General features: G+C 42.9%; 1 protein-coding gene across 1 annotated transcript in view; it reads right to left on the reverse strand.

The window, feature by feature from the left end:
- LOC146822289 (protein LEG1 homolog) overlaps nt 1-23,171 on the reverse strand; it is a 121,096-nt gene that overhangs the window by 49,424 nt on the left and 48,501 nt on the right. The window contains exon 4 of the mRNA XM_085613379.1: nt 6,680-6,918. Coding sequence (XP_085469505.1) covers nt 6,680-6,918 — 239 coding nt within the window. The remainder of the gene's footprint in view (nt 1-6,679; nt 6,919-23,171) is intronic.

The following is a 23,171-nucleotide window of genomic DNA, read 5'->3' on the forward strand; positions in this document are numbered from 1 at the left end:
CTGCAGTTACGATCAGTTTAATTCATAACAGATGCACGTTAAAACATAAACAAAGGCACAGGGCTTTTTTTAGGTTGGAATTGAAGTGAAACTGCAGTTAAGATAAGGATAGTTGCTAACAGATGCACACTGAAACAGAAACAAAGCCAAAGAGCTTCTTTAGGTCAGAATGGAAGTCAGATTGCAGTTACGATAAGGATAATTGCTAACAGATGCACGTCTCTGTAAACAGGGGCCATCACACACTACACAGTGTGATGGCCAAACTAAATACTCACTAAGTGAAATCACCAGAAGGAGAGAAGAGAGGGACTTTTACAACCCAACACCAATACAAAGGCTACATTTTTGAATGGCACAACCAACAGCCAATAGAAAGCAGTTAATTGTTTAATACACATAGAATACAATACAACAGGTCGTGCAGACAGCGCAATCGCTGTCTAGGCTCATCCTAAAAAAGGGCCAAGGCTGAAGCAATAGTTACCATTCTTATGAAATGGTTGTATAGAAGCTGTCATGTGACTGGGTGCAAAACCAGAGCTAGCTTAGTCTGCCCTTGGTGCTTTGCAGGAGAAGATGGTCTCTTTGAGTTGTGCTCTGTAGAAGTGAATTTATGTGGAGCTGAAAGAGACTGGTGTGGTCATTTGAATTTTCAACATCGACGTAGTTTGCGGAGTTCTGCTATGTGGAACTCCGTGAAGTGACAAAAATACTCTGTCAAGCTGTGTGGAGTTCTGTGAGCGGCAGAGTGGGTTCCCTTGTGCCGTTCGCACTGATTTTTAGCACCAGATGTTTGTCCCATGCTAAAAAAATCAGCATCAATGGCATCTCACACAGTGCAAGAGAGCGCTGCTTCTTTCTGCCGCTCGAGTAGAAGTTTTACTTGAGTGGCAGCTTCCTCAATGTGAACAGAAAGTTTATCAATGTGAGTGGTAGTAACCATACGTGATTGTCCACGTTGAGAAATCTCACTGGAGAGTCGTCTAGCGTTGGATTTTCCTCACTCATGCTTGCCAACTTACAGCAAAGTGTAGAGTATGATAAACTGCGCAAACTGCACAAACGGAACGGAAACTGGCCAGGCTTACCTGAATTTGAGAAAGAACTCCAAGTTCAGATATTTAGTAAAATATTTTATGAACTTTGTCGTGAAGTGTCAGTAAGTGTACTAGTGTTTGTAAACTTATTGTACACCATGTTTTCAGAGTGAAATGCTGTTTGGAGAAGTGTAGATGTTAATATAGCTTTTGAAAAGTAGAGTTTGAATGTAGAAAGATGTTTGCAAGGTTTGCAGATTGTATTAAAAATGAAGCAGTGTTTCTCAAATAATAAAACAAAGAATGTAATAATTCAGGCTGAAACAGGCTGTTCTGCTGTTTAAATCTAGGAATGTGTCAAAACACATTGGTGTTGTAGGGGAAAAGCACCCCAACGCCCATGGAATGACCTGTGATGCAGAGTAAGGCAACGCAGCGACTTGTGTTGCAGACATTCCATGAAAAGCCATGCAAAGTGGCTTTGCAAGGCTGCATAGATATGGTTCTGCAGTCTGAGACTCTGGAGAATCAAAAAAAGCAATGTACCTGCGGCGCACAGGGCTTATAAATATGCCCCTAGCTGCATTGCATTTATAAAAAATGTACACAAGTTACCTTAGGATGTTTTGTTATTTGTTACTTTTAAAATGTATGCTAATAATGTGTGTTCATAAAATGTATATTTAATCTGGTGAAAATGGATATTACTAAATTGAACGTATGGGTGAAATTGTTGTAAATGTTAGAATAAAAATACTGTGAAATTCACGGAAAAAAACAAAGGCTACATGGATGGTAAAGTTAGGATCAGATTTTGCACACACAACAACATAGAAAGTCAGTAGTTATACTTATTCGAGCTAACTATAGGTTACATCCTGCAATGCACTACTTATGACTTCACATATTACATCACTCATAATAGGGTCAGTGACATCACTAATGGCATCTAATGTATCATATATGTACAGAAGCATTGAACATCTTATAAATCCTTGTACTGAAAATTATTCTGTTTTCAGATGACAATTGACGAGTTCTGTCACACAGGTTTTTTTTAGCTCTTCAGAAAACGTTTTCAAGACGACAAATATTCTATATAATAGATCCTAAGTTCTGGAAGCAACCTTGAGTTATTGGACAGAATTGTCTCAGCATGACAATTTCTACATAACATAGAAAACTGTGTGCACCAGTTACTAACATATGTATGTGTGCATGTTTAACTTCAGAAGATGGTGTATCTGTACATTTTTCAACACAATATGAAGACTGCAGGTAGTATGACCTTGTGAAGTAAAGTCTCTCCATAGTGTAAACAGTGTTTAAGTAGCCACTTTTCTACTCATATGAACTTCATTTCTCAATGTAGATTTGGCGACTGTGAGACATGAGATGACAGATAAAGGCTGTTCATAGAAGGTTATTCAATTTCAAAGAGAAGTTGAGAATCTTGAGAGACATGGATTTCCCTGAACACTTGTACACAGATTGAACACCATTTGCAATAAGGTTGTCATATATATGTGTTGTTGATTGTAAATGTGAACTGAGCTATCCGTGAAGTGTACAGTATAGGGTCAATGTTGCAAATAACCCTTGGTGCTACAACCAAATGAGTTGGATATGTGATGTCATTAATGATGCATCATATTATTCTGAGCTATTCTATACTGACTTTCAGGCATCTAATGCCATGCTAGTTTATAGAGCAATCTGTGCAAAGGAAGCTTGGATGATGTCTTCAGTGATATTATCTGTGATTTTATCAATTATGTCATTTGAGATGTCATCAGTGATGCCATAAATGATATGAGTGATATAATATGTGAAGTCATAAGCTGTGCATGGCGGGGGGTATAGTTAGCTCGGTGAACTTTAACTGGTGATTTTTTGCATTTTTTTAGTTCATAACATTACTTTTGTCGCTGACATATTCACCTAACTAAAATGAACAATTTATATTAGTTTATTAATACCAAGCTAGTACATGGGGGAGCGACCCTTGACCCTTTAGGCAGGTCGCTCTCCACGCCGCACAGCACCACCTGTGTGCCCGTGCCCTTAGCCCAGCTGCCGCTGCTGCTGCCGCTGCTGCTGACGGAAGTTCAAGGCCCTCCTCCACCCACAGGCTACCGCCTGCACCTCATCCCTGATGGCCAGTGGTAGGCCGTAGGTTGCTCAGTGTTATTGCATTGCTTGTTGTCTTTGTTATTTTTTCTCTTCGTTTCATTCCTCCCTTTACCCTCTTGTGCTATTCTGTGCTCTGTGCCCCTCTCTCCTTCTCACCGTTCCTCCCACGCTTTTCCGGCCGCTGTGTCCCCTGCGACCCCGCCCCCCCGCTCGCTTCACTTTTGCCTTAGCGTAATTGTATTGCTTTTGTTGCCACTGTTTATTTTGTCTTGTGTCATCCTGTGCCCTGTGCCCTTTTTTGCCTTCTGTACCCCTCGCAGTTCCTCCCGTGGCTTTCCTGCCGCTGCGTCCCCTGCTGCCCCGTCCCCACGCTCGCTTCACTTTTGCCTTAGCGTAATTGTATTGCTTGTTGTCACTGTTTATTTTGTCTTGTGCCATCCTGTGCCCTGTGCCCTTTTTTGCCTTCTGTACCCCTCGCTGTTCCTCACTCCTGTTTCCCACCGCTGCATCCCCTACGGCCGCGCCCCCGCTCTTCCATTCGTCCACTCCCACCTCCCAGCTGCTCCTCCCTTCCACCTCCCCTTCAAATGTCGGCCGCTGTGCGGTGAGGAGAGCGCCCCTTGAGCCTTTAAGCTGGTCTCTCCCAATGCCGCACAGCATCACCTGTGTGCCCGTGCCCTTAGCCCAACTGCCGCTGCTGCTGAAGAAAATTCGAGGCCCTCCACCAAGGGGTCTTGAGTACTACTGCAGAGCACACAAGTGCTAATTGACACCAGAGAGGTTATAGGTCTGGAAATTTCAGAGACTGAGGAAGTTCATAGTACTTACAGCCGAAGACCTAGAGTGGCAGAGACAGCATTGGAAATGTGAGTCACTTTGTGCAGCACACATAGAAACAGCAAAAGACCATTGAAAGTTTATGTGCAGGAAGGTGTCCCTCACGGCACATAAACAATCATTTAAAAAAATTATTTGGCAAACATAGAAGTTACAAAACGCCATTACTGATTGTTTTTGTGAAGGAAGGGACACCTTCCTGTACATAAACAATCTTTCCTTGCTACGCAGGCATCCTTGCACAATGGTGCAAGAGTGCCTGTGTTGGCACTAGGCAGCTACATTTAGTGCCAGAACCAAGGGAAACTCTGGGGTGCACCTTATTCTCGTGAACATGGTGCAACCCTGCGTTTGGAAACTGTAGGAGTGCGGTGATAGCCTTCTTGGCTTAACACCGCTCTCCAAAGTTTCATAGTAAATATTCCCCATAGTTGGTTCATGATACAGTGCTTTGTGTGTTATTTTCTCTTCAAACTGGGTACAAAAAGATAGACAGTACCAACACAGTGGTGCATAGATAATTGGAATTACAATATGAAACACAAAGGTTAGAAGTGAATGATTGGAAATGCCTGATCTGCATATTTGCCGTTCATAGCTTTAGTGTCATAGTGGGCAAAAAATAAAGAATTAGAATGTGGCACTTAGTGAGTAATAGTATCTAAGCATGTTAAAAGTCTCTCTTAAATCATCTGTCAGGTTTTGAAAAGGAACAATATGTTTTTAACTGTGTAATTATTGAAAATACATGCCCAAAACGCAATGGCCAGATTCACACATATTCTGCAATGAGTATGTGGTATTTACTCATAGAGTACTCCTGGTGTTGCGGCCAAGACCTGGAACGATCTCAACCGCAGGCGCTCCCCCTCTCTGAACATCTTCAGCAGGATCCTCATGACCGGGCTCTTCGACTGAACAGAGCTGCATGCCCCCAGCACCTTGAGACCCTCACGCATGAGTAGCACCCTGGACAATTCCTTGATTGATTGATTGATTGATTGATTGATTGATTGATTGATTGATTGACAGGTGTGCTCCTGAATTTCATGAGTAAGTCAGGATTAATCATGATTTACTCCTGATTTAGCCCGGCAATTGAGGAATAAGCCCAGAGCAGTACAAGGAAGGTCACATCCCAGCAAATCCTTTGTGAATTGGGTCCCATGTCTATAATGTGATTTGACACCCTGGAAAAACACATATATGATCTTTGGGAATTAAATGAAAGGTGTTTTTCTAAATTATAAGTTGACATTTGTTTTCCTTTCCGCTTTTAATGTTCTTTAATAAATGAGCAACACTATTCACTGGTTGTGAGTCACTTGCCGTGGGCTGATACAAGAAGATTTTGCTTTGACTTTCACTTGTAGTATGGCTGCTCTACTGTTGGATTCAATGAGTTACCCTGTGAGCATGTTGGATTGCCCAGCTGTCTTGCTACAGCCAGCCTGACATGCGCCTGACATGCACACTGCAGACCCAGCAATTCCACTGTTGTGAAACAGCCGGGGATTGCTAGCACTGACCCCCAGCCTCAAAATGAGGACTGGGTTAGCCTACTCAAACCAATTCAGGAGCTGCTCTCATGTAAGGAAGTCCTTCCCTTTCCTGCTCGTCATCATCAAAATCTCACCAGAAGAGGAGAGACACACCAGACGGGACAAAAGGCCAGCACATCACATATGGTGAGCTTTTTGGCATCGCGCCCTATCATATTTTAATGCTGAAGTCACACCTAGTCATAGAAAATTGAGTGTAAATCTGCCCCAGCATTTGTAACTATTAATGTATGTAGCTTTTTCAGATAAGCAGCATATAAGCAAATAGACCATCAGTTTTCATGTCAAGAGTCCCATGCTAATTATTGTTTGTCTCCTATTTGCACTACATCATGGCATCCTGGAGTTCTGGGTGAGTTTTAAAGACAATCTTTTCACAAATTGCATCTTCACCTGAACTTACTTGTATAGTTTTTTTCTTCACAAGGATTCAAACAAGTATACCTAGTAAGCAGCACCAACCAGGTGTCCAGCTGAACTCTGGGGTTGTCATGTGACATCTTTTAATCTCCCTGTATGAATACTACAGAACATAATATTACGAGTGGGGAAATAAATCAGCCTGAGCAATGGTAGACTTTTGTTTTTCTTTTTATCTGCCAGGGAAGCATTTCTACCCATGAACAAAAACCCTTGCCTACATTTCCACCTGTTGTGGTTGGTGGTCTGTTCCTATGCACATTCTGGAAGTTCTCTGCTTGAGTGGGATTATGAGCATTTCCAGAGTGGCATAAAATAGAATCGCAGACTGTGACTGTACACAAATAGACATGCTCTTGTGGGTTCCAAACTTCCAACACAAATATGGCTTGGAACATTCTCTTCCCATCCATTGAGCGGAATTTCAAACTGCATATTTCTTATCGCAGGTAGAGGAGACATCTGAAGTTGTGGATGCATTTACACCTGCCAGAAATCCTTGTGTAAATTCCTTGTGAGTTATTTTCAGCCCTAAATATATGTTTATGATCAAAAATAACCTGATGATGGCTTTTTCCATCAATAAGTGATGAATTTGATCAAAGAAATATTTAGGATGTTTGATTATATTCAACTCTCTACATATATTAAACATTTCAAAACATATGCATGAAAACACATACATACCACTTAACGTATTCAAGGCTCTCAGCATCTTTAACGCTGCGCAGACTGCATTTTGTTTTACTGTGAAATCATGGATGAATGGGCATTTATCGCCATCCCTCAAAATGTGGTGAGGTAAATACGCCTGAAATTGTTGTACATTTTTATAGTCAGTTCCAAATTGGGTAGCGCCAATGAAGTGCACCGCTGCTGCCCAGTCCTCATCAAACCCCGCCTCGGGGCTTGGCAGGAACTGTAATCTAAAATAAAAAAAACGAAGAAAAAGGAGTCTGAGAAGAAAAGTACCCTTAAACTAAGAACAAACAATGACCCCATTCAGTAGAATATGCACCAGTGATCTGGTCACTAGGTGGGAAAAATGAGAAAAATATATTAGCATTATGTGAGGAAGAGTGAAATGTAGATGTGTTCCATGTACTATTGTTCCACAGCCAGACATCCTCTAAACCTGGATGCAGCATTAAAAGAATATTAATCCTCACCTCACTCATTTCAATGCAATACAGTCATCAGTGGTGCCTAACAGTGGGCTGAGAACATTAAAATACGTTTGCCCTTGGAAGCAAGATAAGGAACAAATTTTAAAAAAAGTAAGGATGTTGACAGTAGGGTTAGAAAAGACACATAGAACGTAGGGACCCAAGGCTTCGCCTAGAGGTTGACATCTCCCGAATGTGAACGATAGGATCTAGAAGCAGAAATGTTGATGATTGTGATGTTGAAATCACTACTTATAAATGTTGCTGTGAAAGGAGCTTCCAGTATTCAAAAATAATGTGTGTTTCCTGAAGACATGATATTTCAGGGGGTAGGGAGTGTATTTCATGATGGTCAAGACTTCCTTTTTTGCACTCTTAAGCTCTCTGATGTTCTATGTTCTATGGTATGCTTGTTCGAAGACATGTATGCCAGATGTCACGCTTGCAATCTCATTTTAGCTCCTTTTTCTTGTTATGCCTTACCAACCATCCATAGCCCATGAGCCATTTCCCTCACCATCTAAAACATTTATTTTCTTTTCTGCTCATTCACAATAATGTTTCAACTCTAAGGAGCTTAGCGACTCTATGTAGCTAGGTCTTGATCATTTCACAAAGTCATGAAGAAGACCATTAAAAAAGAATCAACACAACCATATGCAGCAGGGGATGCAATGAACATTGATGTAATTGTCGTACCTCTGCTTTTACACAAGGAAGAAGGAAAGGAAGACAATTCTATCTGTTTGAACTAGGATTCAGCTTGGTATAGCCCATGTTTCATTAATCATTTGGAATCATCTTAACCAAGAGTAGATGTGAGGAATTGGGTTGCTGGTTTAGGGGGGTAGGGGTGGTGTGAGCCTTTCTCAAGCAAGTTCCAAAATCCTTATCAGGGTGAACCACAAAAGACATCAAATTAGTCTGCGCCTGGCCCTCTAGTACCTTGTCACAAAAGCAGTCAGGCTCAAATTAGAGACAATGTGTAAAGTGTTTATCCACACTAAATAAGAAATAAGGAAATAGAATTCAATAATGTATTTGATACCAAAATGACACACATTCAATAGGCAGAACGAGAGATATGCCATTTCAAAGATTTAGGTAAGTACAGTGCTTAAAAACACAAAGCACCACTTGCGGATATCTGGACGTGCTAGTCCAGGTGAAAGCTACAAGTTTAGGCTGACTGCGAGGAGCATGGGCTGGATACAGAGACCAGGTTAGTCCCACTGAAAAGTCAAGTTCTCTAAGTCCAGTGTGCAGACTTCAGTTTGTGGTGGTTGTCATGAAGGGAAAGCATTGCAAATGGTCATTGCTGTAGCTCGATGAGCAGCACAGGCATAGATGTAGCATGAAGATCCTGTTGCGGGTCATGGACAGTCTTTGATGGGGCATTGCATTGGTGGTCACTGGGGATAGTTGCTGCTGTAGTACAATTCCAGTTCCTGCATTGCTGGCAGTCACTGTAGCATGAAGAGTCAGGTTCACGGGAGGTTTTCATTGTCGGGCAGCAAGAGCTTGATGTGAATAGGCTCGCTTGCAGTCATGAAGAACCCAAGACATGAGGATTTTTCCTATGTGGCCACAGAGGCGCACTCGAATTGGATTTAAGGGGTAGGACCTGGGGAAACCCCTCTTGGGGATCAAGAAATCACTCTTACAGAAGCCAGCAGGGCTCCGGCAGGTCCAGTTATGGGTCCAGACAGGGGCAGTGCAGCAGGTCAACTGGGCAGTTACAGAGATTACCCAGGAGCTTGTTATGTCACTGTAACTCTGAACAGGATGTCAATCATCTGACTCTTGGAGTCACTCAGGTAGCCTGGAATTGTTTATTTAATTTATTTTTTTCTTTTACAGAGTTTTATATAGCACAAACTTGACTGGAATCGGGTATCAGAACGCTTTACATAGCACCAGTTGCATTACATGAGGACTCATCCATTTTTGTTAGGCACGGGGAGATTAAGTGATTTGCCCAGAATCAAATGATGTTCAGCGTCATTGCCGAGACTCGAACCTAGTTCCCCAGATTCGAGGTCAACCTCCCTAGCCGTTAGGCCAACTCCTCTCCTGAAGGGAATAGGTTTAGTATTCCTACTAAGACAGCAGAGCAGGCACCCAGCAGCAGGGCAGTCCTCTTGCAGTAGGGAAGTCTTTCTTCTATAGCACCCATAGGATCAGAGTGGGTCTGGGGGTTCTATTTTCATATCTGGTGCTAGTTTTGAAGTGGAAGATATTTCTGGAGTTTTCCCTCAACAGAAGGGTCTTGAATTTCCTACCTCCCTGCCCTTGTCCCAGGATGTCCAAAGTCACAAAAGGCTAGTGTGAAGTTCTTTTTGTGTGCCCTGAGGCAGTGTGACTGCTCTCCCCCATGCAGCTCCACCACTTAATGTTAACCCCTGGGCCCCCTGAGCTCTGTTGCTGGGTGTATGAGGCCCTCCTCCACCCGCAGGCTCCTGCCTCCACCTCATCCCTGGTGGTCTAGTAGGAGAGCACTCAGCTCTTCTGCTGCTCTGCTCCTCTAGCCTCTTTTTCTCTTTTTTCTCTTTTTATTTTTTTCTTCCTTCTCTCTTTTGCCTTACGTTCTTCTTCTCCCTGTTTCTCTCTGCTTCCTCCTTTTCCTCTATTCCTGTTCCACTTTTTTACCCGCGCTTTACCCCAAGGCCCCTCAAGTGTGTCCTTCCCACCTCCCAGCTGACCCACCCTCCCCTGATCCCTTCTTAGTGGTGGCCACTGCATGATAAGAAGAGACAGACCTCTGATCTGGCCAGTGTGACTGCTCTCCCCCCACGCAGCTCTAACACTAAATGTTGACCCCTAAGTTCCATTGCAGAGTGTGGGAGAGCACTCTGCTCTGCCCCTCTTGCCTCTTTTTTCTCTTCCTTCTCTCTCTGTTGCCTTTCATTCTGTTTCTCTCTGTTTCCTCTCTTTCCTATTCCTGTGCCACTTTTTTCCCAATGCATTTCCCCCGCTACTGCTGCCCCACGCCACGTCCAGTGCACTTTTGCCACCTCTCAGCTGACCTGCCCTCCACTGATCTATACTTAATTGCGGCCGCTGTGCGACCGTGCCACAGAAATGCCACTGGTGTGCCAATCATTAATATAAATGGGGTGACCCAGAAAAAGACAAAGGACCTGGGTTTCGAATGGTACAAGAAACAGTTGGTCCTAAACTCTATGATTAAATAGTACAGTCACTGTTAGTGTTTCTTTTTCATCAAGGATTAAATCCTGAAATAAATAAGGGGAAAAAACATCAGGCCAAATACATTAAAAATAAGACAGTACCCACTGATATAATTATGCCGAAAGAACAAATTAATTTATTCGTAGCCAAATCTCCATAGTTCAATTTAAAGCAAACATTTTACTCAAACCAGAAAACGAAGGGGGTTACTACCAGGAAGTGTGAAGAAAGGTGAAGAGCTGGTGCTCATGTGAAAGAAGACAGAGTCAGAATAATAAAGAACACAATATTTTCACAATATACAGTATCTGCTAAGGCCGAAGTCCTTAGGTTTTTTCAGGCCTGTCCCTACTGTCATTCAAGAGACTTTAGATGTTCTTATTCTTTAGTCGCATCACAGTGGTACATCATCTGTGACCATGATAGGGGTGTGGGGGTACATAGAGTACAGGCCCAAAGGGGGTGAATTCCGTTGACGTTTCGACCCAGATGCAAAAAAGGGTAAGTGATCTCCTCAGCTACGGGTCTTCCTCAGGACAGGGACAAGGATCCTAGGGAGTAACCATAGGGACAAAGTCTGTGTCTTAAATTCAATTCATATATTTTAACAAAAGATAACCATAAATCTAAGGGTACTAACCTAAGTTTCAAGGATGTAGAGCCCCCAACGATAGGGTGGGCAACCTATAAAGGAAGAATGTATAAGGCTGTAAGTCCCCAGTAATCAAGCTGATGAAGGCTTACATAAAATAAATAAATAAATAAGCCAGCTGGTACAGCACTCACCCGTAAATGGTGTGCCATAACCCACAATGTCAAACTTGTTTTTTTCTTATTTGGCACCACCTTCTCTGATTCCTCTGCTACCAGCAGTTCTGATAATGAGCAAGAGAGACCTGGGACAAGTTCTGCTCCCGACCCAGATTACTCCACTAGTTTTTTAGAGGAAGCTCAATGGGGAGTGCATCGAGGGAGGGGCTGTCCCTGGGGAAGACCAAGGGGACGGGAACAATCCAGTTGGAACCAGGGCGGGGGCAGAGGAAAGAAACAAGTGCAACTCAGGCAGGAAACACACGGGGAAATCCAAACCCGTCGACAACACTACAGGTGGTGAATCAACCACATCCCATTAGACAAGATAGCCCATTGATCAATCTATCAACCTATGTCCTAAAACCAGAGGAAGTAGGTATTTTGGAAAAGGGTTTGTCATTTGTGCCCACTAATTTACCTAATACATTCAACTTAAAAGTTGAGTTACACCAGTTCTTTCGTAAGATTTGGCTTAAACAATATTTCAATAAAGTCCCATATAAACCCATATTCAGCGATACAGGACTTCGACCACCATCTACTTTCACTCTCCCACCACAAATGATGTCCCACAGGGTGCTAGCGTATGAGCAGCGGGTCATGAGAGATGTGAATAAGCTATTGTCAGAGAGACAATATACCAAATATAATGTCTCCAGGATGGAACGGCGGGCTCTTGAATCACTGAAGAACAACACCGAAATAGTGATCAAAACCGCCGACAAGGGTGGAGCAATTGTCATCCAGAGCAGGGAAGATCACAAATCGGAGATTATCTCACAATGAGAGGTAGAAGGCAATGACAAGAAATTACAGGCCGACCCTACTAAAGAGATAGCAGCTAACATTAGATCCATTACTGATAGCGCACTACATGAAGGCTATCTATCCAAACATGAATATGATTACTTGAATAATAGTCAACCCAGACTGCCCACAATTTACACGCTCCCAAAGGTGCACAAATGTCTCAACAACACTCCAGGGAGGCCCATCATCTCTGGATGCGGGTCGGTCCTAGAACATTTATGTAAATATATTAACGTATTTATTAAACCTATTGCAGAAAGAACCATGGCCTATCTTAGGGACACTATGCAGACCATACAATTGGTAGATGAGCGCCCTTTCAATCAGAGAGAAGACCTCTTGGTAACAATGGATATAACATCGCTGTATACCAACATCCCACAGGTAGCGGCCCTGGATACCATTAGGAAGGTACTGGATGAAGGACCGAGACCCTGTCAGGTCCCCACTAGCTTTATAATAGACCTCCTAGAGATCGCTATGAAGAAGAATTTTTTCTATGTTAGAGGGTGACTACTATGTGCAGACTAGGGGTGTAGCCATGGGGGCGAGCTTTGCGCCGGATTTGGCCATAATCTTTATGGACGCATATGAACATGAGTCAGAACAACCCACATTGAGATTGTATCACACTATGGCATCAATATATCGACGATGTGTTGTTATTATGGAAGGGAGATGAAGAACAACTTCTTAACTTCCACACGTGGTTGAACACTAGATCAGAAGGTATTAAATTCTCCCTTGACTTCAGTAACAACCAAATCAATTTCCTTGACATTACCAAAAGAGAAGAGGAAGGAAAGTTACACACTACACTTTACAGGAAGCATAGCGAAAAGAACACCCTCTTGCGCTATTCCAGCCACCACCCTCGCAATCTCAGGGACAGCCTCCACTATGGCCAGTTCCTGAGACTGCGGAGGAACTGTAGTCGCATAGTAGATTTCTTTGAAGAATCTGCTGTTCTGATGGAACGCCTTATTGATAGGGGGTACCCCAGGAGCCTCGTAGAGAAATCGCGCAAGAGAGCTTGGTTTTTCCACAGGGAGTTTCTGTTGGAACCTAAAATTGATATATCTAATGAAAAGGAAAGAATAATATGTGTTACAACCTTTTGCACCAAGAGCAATGAGGTGAAAAAGATCATTAACCGTCATTGGCACTTGGTGGCTGATGAGATCGGTATTACAGAACCACCCATGCATGTCTTTAAAAAGGGTAGAAGTGTGAGGGATTTTGTCGTACAGTCATTGCTTCCGAGGAAGTCCAGGGATAATCAGACCACACTTTGGAATTTCCCACCTTTGTTAGGCCATTTTAAATGTGGCTTGTGCAAGGCCTGCCCTATGTCCTTGGAACAGAAACAATGCACATACAATAATCATACACACACACCATGCAACAGCATACCAACTGTAATTCGATGGGCATCATTTATGCCATTGTGTGCCCTTGTGGCTTCATGTACATTGGCCAAATGATTCAGAAATTAAAAACCTGTATCCTACAACACTGCCGTGGGATACGATGTAAAGTCCAGGGTGCACCTCTTGTGGACCATTTTGAAAGATTTGGACACCCTGTGGAAATTCTGAGGTGGTGGATAATTGAGAGAGTGACAACAAACCCACGGGGAGATAATTTCGCTAGCATCCTCAACACCAGGGAATGCAAATGGATGCATATCTTCGATAATGTAAATAGGGGTTTGAATGAGTATGAGGAGATCACCAGACAAATGGCCCCAATGAATAATGGCTAACACGCTATATAATCTTCAATACTATGTGCTGTATGTGTCTCCGTACACATTCAACCCTGCCCACGCAGAGGAGTTGTTTCTAAACCATGTGTATATATATATGCACTTTACCTAGGGGTTTTTTTTAATTCACAACCTTGCGCTTGCCTTTTTTACTATCAAATATGGGATTTAGTATGCAGACATGTATTATCATCAATATTCACTGGTTGGATTTACCAGGTATGTCAGACATTGAAATACACAGTCTCGCGCTGTATTTACATTGTGAAATATGCATTATAACACTTGATGTTTATTTATTTACAATTGTGAATTTCATGCTTTAATTGTAACCACTAAATATGTATTGTACACTTATTTGCTTTATCTTCATTTTTTCACCACTGGATTTTCCATCAACATTTACTGTCCTCTTCCATTTCTTACACTGACGGATCGGGCTGATCTCCAGTCAGAGTAGTATGTTTTCCTACCGTCACGGTGAGAGACGTGTCAGGTCACTTATGCGTGACCGGGAGCTGCGTGCACGTCGCGCCCCGGCCTCTCCATGGTTACTAATAGTAGAGTTCGCCCGCCTGACAACTACTTGCCAATTGAGCATTCTTTGATGAAGCGTTCACCCGTTTTCTCTCAGAGGCATATGAATAACGAGTTCTAATCTACATTTAAGAGAGTCTCTCGCCGCTAAATCACAGCGGGTGAGTTGACATCAACGACTGTCATGTTGACATGTATACTTTTTGTTTGTCTGTCATGATTGGGTCAGTGATCTAATGTTGAGTTTTATTGTCTTTTGTAGGTTACTAAGGGATTTATCTCTTATCTTGGATGTTTTTAGTACGCCAAATAAGAAAAAAACAAGTCTGACGTTGTGGGTTATGGCACACCATTAACGGGTGAGTGCTGTACCAGCTGGCTTATTTATTTAGTTATTTTTATGTAAGCCTTCATCAGCTTGATTACTGGGGACTTACAGCCTTATACATTCTTCCTTTATAGGTTGCCCACCCTATCGTTGGGGGCGCTACATCCTTCAAACTTAGGTTAGTACCCTTAGATTTATGGTTATCTTTTGTTAAAATATATGAATTGAATTTAAGACACAGACTTTGTCCCTATAGTTACTCCCTAGGTTTCCTTGTCCCTGTCCTGAGGAAGACCCGTAGCTGAGGAGATCACTTACCCTTTTTTGCGTCTGGGTCGAAACGTCAACGGAATTCCCCCCCTTTGGGCCTGTACTCTATGTACCCCCACACCCCTATCATGGTCACAGATGATGTACCACTGTGATACGACTAAAGAATAAGAACATCTAAAGTCTCTTGAATGACAGTAGGGACAGGCCTGAAAAAACCTAAGGCCTTAGCAGATACTGTATATTGTGAAAATATTGTGTTCTTTATTATTCTGACTCTGTCTTCTTTCACATGAGCACCAACTCTTCACCTTTCTTCACACTTCCTGGTAGTAACCCCCTTCATTTTCTGGTTTGAGTAAAATGTTTGCTTTAAATTGAACTATGGAGATTTGGCTACGAATAAATTAATTCGATCTTTCGGCATAATTATATCAGTGGGTACTGTCTTATTTTGAATGTATTTGGCCTTGTGTTTTCTCCCCTTATTTATTTCAGGATTTAATCCTTTATGAAAAAGAAACACTAACATTGATTGTACTATTTAATCATAGAGTTTAGGACCAACAGTTTCTTGTACCAACTGGTGTGCCAATGGCAAGCCCATTTGCGCTCGTCCACGACCCGAACACAACCAGCGCTGGGGACCCTTTTCCTCCAACCTGCCTCTGCTACAACTCCAGCACCCTCCACACTCATAGCCCCAGACGCAGTAACAACTGTCAGCTTTCAACGCCGAGCAACACCCAAGGCCTCCTGTCTACACTGCCGCTGTACCTTCACCCACCTCCTGACCTTCCAGACCTCACTGCTCACAAACCGCTCAACTGCATCCTCCTCAATGTGTGCTCCCTATACAAGCACACAATGGAAATCTGGGACCTCATCAGCACCTATGCGCCCAATATCACCACAGAAACTTAGACCAATGCCAACTCCACGACTGACATCGCCACCGCCATTCTCGACAAATACAATATCCTGCAGAACGACCACCCCATCGACCCAGGAGGAGGCGTTGCCATTGTTCACAAAAGCACCCACTGCATGACCCTGACTTAGCATAAGGAAACAGCGTCTCATACAGCCACACTACAGAAATCCTCTGGAAAGACCACCACTGCATCCAGTTCGCCTTAAAAAAAAAAACACAACCACGCTCACTGCCTCCCCCATAGAAGCTGGAACAAAGTAATCGAAGACCAGCTCACCTCTGCCCTCATCAGCACCCCAACACTGACTATGCCATATGCTCACACCGCAGAACACTACCTCAGCTGCTGGATTACGAACTGCACTGGCACACTCTCGCCCCTCAAGAAAGCCACAGGATGACACATCAAAGCAAGCTGGTTCACCCCAGCACATTTCTGCAAATGACTCGAAAAGACATGGAGGAACAACAAAACCTCAGAAACATGCACCGCCCAGAGAGTGGCGACCACAGCACACCACCAACTCATCAAATCAACAAAGAAGAAATCCCTCCATTACAGAATCCTCACCAGCGCATATAACACCAAAGAACGTTTCTCCATCATCAAGGAGTTTGCCAAACCCTGTAGCAAAACAACAGAGGTCCCACCCTCTCAAGACCTCTGAAATAGACAGCACCTTTTTTCACCTCAAGATTAAGATGATCTATGACTACTTTGATAACCAAGACCTCAGTACTGCTCCAGCTCCCCCCAGAGACACCATCCAACAGACCCTGCTCACTTGGACCCCACTCACGACAGAAGACACCTTAAAGACCATGAAGAGCATCTACTTCGAAGCACCCATAGACCCCTGCTGACCTCACATCTTCCACAGAGCCACCACAGTGATCACACCCAAACTATGCCAGACGATCAACTGCTCCCTCAAAACTTGCACATTCCCTGATGACTGGAAACACACCGAAGTCAACCCCCTCCTGAAAAAAACCTCTGCAGACCGGACAGACCTCAAAAACTTCAGGCCCATCCCCCTTCTTACATTCGCAGCCAAGGTCATCGAAAAGGCCGTCAACTCCTAGCTAGGAAATTTCACCAAAGCTAACAATGTCCTGGACCTCTCCCAATCTGGATTTAGCATCAACTACAGCACTGAGACCACCCTACTTGTCGCCACCGATGACATTCGCTCCCTCTTCGACCAGGGGCAAATGGCAGCCCACATCCTCCTGGACCTCTCGGTTGCCTTTGACTCCATCTCCCTCTGCACACTAGCCACCAAACTGCACAACGCCAGCATCAGCGGAAAGGCCATCAACTGGATATGCTCATTTCTCACCGGCAGAACTCAGTGAGTCAGACTCTTTCCCTACCTCTTGGATCAACAGAGACCAAATGTGGAGTGACCCAGGGATCCTTCCTAAGCCCCAAACTCTTCAACATCTACATGTCCCCCCTGGCAACCATTGTTAGAAACCAGGTGCTAAACATCGTCTCCTATGCCGAAAACACCCAGCTTACCCTCTCCCTCACCAACAAACCCAACATAACTAGACACAACTTCCAAGAAGGGATGATAGCCGTCATCACCTAGATGAAGAAGAGCTGCCTGAAACTAAATTCCAAGAAAACAGAAGTCCTCATCCTTGGCTCCATCCTTTCCGCATTGGTCAACTCCTGGTGGCTCCCCACCCTCCCAACCCCCCCACCCTGACGGACCACATACAAAACCTCAGCATCATACTAGACTCAAACTCACAATAAAGCACGAGATCAATGCCATATCCTCGGCCTGTTTCAACACCCTCTGCATACTCTGAAAAACGTTCAGATGGATCCCATCCGAATCTAGGCATTAATGACAAAATGCAGACTTAGTGAATTAGCCCATCAAAGGGGGTTGAGAATGATTGTGAATGAGATGAAAGAACTTGGACGCAAACATAATTTATTGCAATTTATTCCAAAGTCTTTGGAATAGGCAGGCTAGGCAGGTTTAGAAAATGTGGACTAAAGATAGGACAGTTCGTGACCTCAATACTAATCTCTACTATTAGTCAATCTGATTTTTGAAAGGTCAATGTTATTGCAATTACCATTTCCTGTAAAGAATATTTTTGGAGGGATTATTTAATATTTATTTACCACCAATCATTGTTTGTCTCTTTAATGATGTCTTATATCAACATCCATAGGCAAGAAGAGGTCGTCTGAGGCTGGTAGGGGAGCTGGAGGTGCCTCCCAAAATTGCTCCTCATCCGATGGTTCTGCTGGCCCCAATAATTCTCTCTGTATTTTACCTCAAACTGCCTCTGTCTGTACTAGTTTGTCTCTAGCTTCCTTTCTTCTGGTTTTTCAGTCGGATGTATGTCGTTACAACGCACACTTTTACAACGCATGCACTTACAACGCATTTTTTACAACGCAAATCCACTACAACGCATTCCATTACAACGCAGGACACTACAACGCATTTTTAAAAACTACCTTTACAACGCATTCCATTACAACGCATACTACCTTACAACGCATACCATTACAACGCATAATATTACATTGGATTTAAGGTAAGTATTGGATAGTATAGGGGTAAAAATTACTATTCTTACTCCAGGGGGTGCAACAGTAGGGAAAGTGTTGGATAGTATAGGGGTAAAAATTACTATTCTAACTCCAGGGGGTGCAACAGTAGGGCAAGTGTTGGATAGTATAGGGGTAAAAATTACTATTTCTAACTCCAGGGGGTGCAACAGTAGGGCAAGTGTTGGATAGTATAGGGGTAAAAATTACTATTCTAACTCCAGGGGGTGCAACAGTAGGGCAAGTGTTGGATAGTATAGGGGTAAAAATTATTATTTTCTAACTCCAGGGGGTGCAACAGTAGGGCAAGTGTTGGATAGTATAGGGGTAAAAATTACTATTCTAACTCCAGGGGGTGCAACAGTAGGGTAAGTGTTGGATAGTATAGGGGTAAGAATTACTATTCTAACTCCAGGGGGTGCAACAGTAGGGCAAGTGTTGGATAGTATAGGGGTAACAATTACTATTCTAACTCCAGGGGGTGCAACAGTAGGGCAAGTGTTGGATAGTATAGGGGTAAAAATTACTATTCTAACTCGAGGGGGTGCAACAGTAGGGTAAGTGTTGGATAGTGTAGGGGTTTTAATGTAATATTATGCGTTGTCAAGGTATTATGCGTTGTAATGGAATGCGTTGTGAAGGTAGTTTTTAAAAATGCGTTGTAGTGTCCTGCGTTGTAATGGAATGCGTTGTAGTGGATGTTGCGTTGTAAAAAATGTGTTGTAAGTGTAGTGCGTTGTAAAAGTTGCGTTGTAAAGGTTGTATACCTTTTCAGTCAGCTTTCCCCTTGGTCATGGTCACTTACTAGTACTAGTACTGCTACACAGTTGTGCAGATTGCATGCCCAAGTAAGGTATTATACGTTTGTTGAGATGTGAAGGCTTTCTTTTACTTTCTCATGCCAAAAATGAGTCTTTTTTTTATTGTTTCAGTAAATTAAAACTATAACAATGCAATTACTAAAACAGAAGGCTGCAATAAAAATGTTGTTTCCTAAACATCATAAAAATCTCTTGTTTAACTAGTTTTACATATATAGAAATATAATTGTTAAAAAATGCAGGCATTTTCAATGTGTGTAGTTTACAGTTAGTTAATCTGGAACATTGATTGACCCCTACACCGCTATGTAAAATTGAAGAATGTTCTTCCCAGTGTTCTAGTGTTATTTTTCCATGTGTTCAGAAGTACGATCTGCCTCTGAGCAGTCCATTTTATTTGATGTTAGCGAGCAAGGCACAGGAATCCTTTTTAATGCTTGCACATGTACAGAGAGGAGCTTTATTAATTGGCAGTTCAATGAAGTGTCTGTTGGTTCCAATGCCGCTATAATCACCGATCTGCATGTCATTTTGCCTCTAATGTTCATGGTGTGTTTTAATCGAGTGGCTCGCGCTTGAGATAATTTAGGACAAATGCAGACAAGGTGGACAAGGTCCTCTTACTACTCCCACATAGTCTATATTCTTTTGGCCCATCGTGGACCCAAGTTGGCTGGTCCATAATGGACGGCAGTTGACCTAGACGCAAGGCCATTAATTGTAGCTTTCTGTAGACCAAGAACGTGATATTTAGATATGGTGCTGGGGTGAGTGACTTGTAGTCGGTCATTACCATCCAGGCGTGTTTCTCATGCTGAAAGTGTTTTTATCGACTAGCAGTGAGGGGAGCTTTGCTGATTTATTTATAATTTGCTTAAAGGCAGAGTAGGGTAGATTGGTTTCCCAAAGCTCTCCTGTGCAGAGCATTGTTCACTTTCGAGACTGCTATGTTTTGTTTCAGGCTGTACTATTGCTTGATGGTTGCCTACATTCTCGACAGCGTTTCGTTGGTTACCCCAAATTCTAGACTGGTCTGCGCTGGTGAAGCTCCCTGATGAATTTGAAAGACTCTTTTGTAGATTTTAACTTGTGCTTTGTTTTGCAGGTCAGCGTCTTTCCTGTGTAGAGCTGTACTGCAATATGACGGTGTTAGTAGCATTTCGGCTTTTATTACTGCTAGTAGGAGTTTGAATGATGGCCCTTCAAGTTTTTTTGATAAAGCCCTGAAGGCGAATGATAAGGCATTTGCTCTCTGAGTAATATAAGCTTTTTGTTCCCGATGTTTGTGCCTGTTGTCAAAGTAGAACCCCAGATACTTATAGTTTGATACTACTTCTAGCTTTTTGCTCTTTAGTTGGAATTGTTGTCTGACGTCTGCTTATAAGCATTATTTTGCTTTTTGTAATGTTTATCTCTAGCTTGTTGTTGGCTATAAATTCCAGCATTCCTACAAGCGATCTGTGTAGACCAATCTTGTTTAGGCTCATCAAAACAACATCATATGCTTAGGGTAAATGGGTTAGTGGTAAGGTAGCTAGTTTAGGTGGGTGAGATATGATCTTGTTGAGTTTTGGCGTGAGGTCTGCCATAAAAAGATTGATGAGATGGGGGGCCAAGACACATCCTTGTTTGAGCCCTTTGGTGGTTTTAAATTTTCTTGATAGCCTTGCGCCATCTCTCAGTTTTACTCTCATCCATGTGTTGGATTAAAAGAGCAATATTCCTCTAAGTATTTTGTCTGGAACATTCCATGTGCGCCGTTTTCCCCATAGAATGTGATAGTACACACTATCAAAAGCCGCCTTTAGGTCGATAAAACAGAGGTGCAGCTGTGGTTTCCTTCTGATGTATTTGTCAGCTATCAGTGAGAGTGATAAAATATTTGTTGTTGTCCCGCACCCTTTTTTGAAACATGTTTGGTTGAGTGGGATCCGTTTTGAGCTGTCAGACCAAGTAGTCAGATCTTCTAGTAGTAGTGAGGTGTAGTACTTCACATCCACGTCCAAAAGTACTAACAGCCTGTAACTCGCTGCCGATGTTCTATCGCTTCCTTTAAAAATCTGAGTAATTACTGAACCTTGCCAGCTTGATGGAATTTGACATTCTCTCTCCACTTCTTCAAACAGTTTTTTCAGTCTTCCGCTCCAGGAAGCTGATTTGAAAATTATTGAGGGAATGCCATTTGGACCTGGGGCCCCGTTACCATGGCCCTTCAGGAGAGTTCTTCTTACGTCTTCGTAACTGAAGCCTGGGTTTCCAGATGTAGCTACTATCTTACAGTCTTCTCTCAATTGTGCCTCTTCTGTGTTGTGCATTATAGGCCATCATCAAGTTGGAGAACTGTTTGTAGTTTGTAGGACCCTCCTGTTGTTGCTTAATTGTTCTTCGCGCTCCTTTGGTGACACCTTTGTCCTCTCCCTTCATTCTAGGTGATTCGATGGTTCAGTGTCTGTGAATCTCTTTGTTAATGGTAAGGCCCAATCAGCTTCTTGTATGTTTGAGGTACTTGAGTTCAGCGGGTGCTTTAGCCTATTTAATATTCCCCAAAATGCACTTGAGTTGGTGTTTTTCACCGTGAATAAGAATTTGGCCCAGAAGTTGTCCTCCCTTTTTCTTTTGTGTTCCCACAGTATCTTTTTATATTTTTTCTTAAGATTCAGTCTTTGGACCCAGTCTAGGCATGACGTCACTTTATTTTTTTCAGTATCCTTGCGTTTTTCCTTATTTCTCGCTTAAGTTTAACCTGTTCGGTTGAAAGTGACTTGGTGTTTTTTGGCACCCCAGCTTTTTTGTGTATAACAGACATAATTCTTATTAACTTGATGGTGAAACTTTCCCAGTCTTTTATCTGATTGTGTAAACTTGTTCCACTTTCCATTTTAATTCTCTGAACTTTTACTTGAAGGTCTCCAATGTTGTCTGTTGACCATTTCAGTTGTTTCAAGTCGGTCAAGGCTTTAGATTGAAATGGGTGTGCTGGTATGAGTGGGTGCTTTAAGTCGTAAATTCAATTGAGAACTGTTCGAGAAAAGGCAGTAATGGAAGTGATACTGCTGTGTAGTCAAGCCTAGATAGCGAGGTCCCTCCAAGATAGGTGTACTTCGGAAGGTAGTCTTCTGGAGTTCTACCGTTCAGCAACATCTGACCCAGGTATTCCAGGGTTGTACCAGTTGCTGTCCTACTGGGTCGGGATGCACTGATTTGAGCTGGTATTGAGGTTGTTTATTCCAGAACTCATTTTCTGCTGCTAGCTTTTCGTCCTCTTCTGGAGTATGGAATAAATTTAAATTAAAGTCACCTGTTAAGATGATTTCCCAGAATGGGTTGCTATTTCATATGGCATTAATTATGGTTATTAACTGGTTTATCTGAGCTTTCTTCTCTTTCGCTGATGGGTGTATGTAAATGTTTGCTAGTAGTACAGGGGCCTCTCTACCAGGAAAAGACAATTTTATTAGTTGCACGTTTGGTCCATAAGGAGCTATTTGCTCAGATCCGATGTTGATGTCAATCGCAAGGTAGACTGATAACCCCCCTTTTGGGCAGCCATACCTGCTGTCTTTTTCCGCTGGTGTACTGAAGTGTGTATACCCGATGAGCGGCAGCTCCTATGGTGCCCAAGTCTCCTGTAAGGCAATTATATTGCGTTATGCCCAATGTTGAAGGGGCCAGCCGTCTTCTAGCCATTTACTGGCTCCGACTATGTTCCATGAGATGAGGTGAAAGGTGTCTTGGCTGTTGTTCGTTGTCTGTTTGTGTGAGGGTCAATTGTCTTTCTCTTTATTCAGCATATCTGCTTGCTAGCTCCAGTGGTCCAAGACGCCTTCAGTATTTTCTCGTTCCCCGGAGTAATCCACTCTGCATCTTGCTGCTGGCGGGCTATGCCCCCATGCATTCCGGAGGACTGAATGAACCTGTTCCTTTGTCTCAGAGGCGCGCCCCACTTTTCCCTTCTC

This window comes from Triturus cristatus, chromosome 6 (assembly GCF_964204655.1).
Source record: "Triturus cristatus chromosome 6, aTriCri1.1, whole genome shotgun sequence".
NCBI classification, from domain to species: domain Eukaryota; kingdom Metazoa; phylum Chordata; class Amphibia; order Caudata; family Salamandridae; genus Triturus; species Triturus cristatus.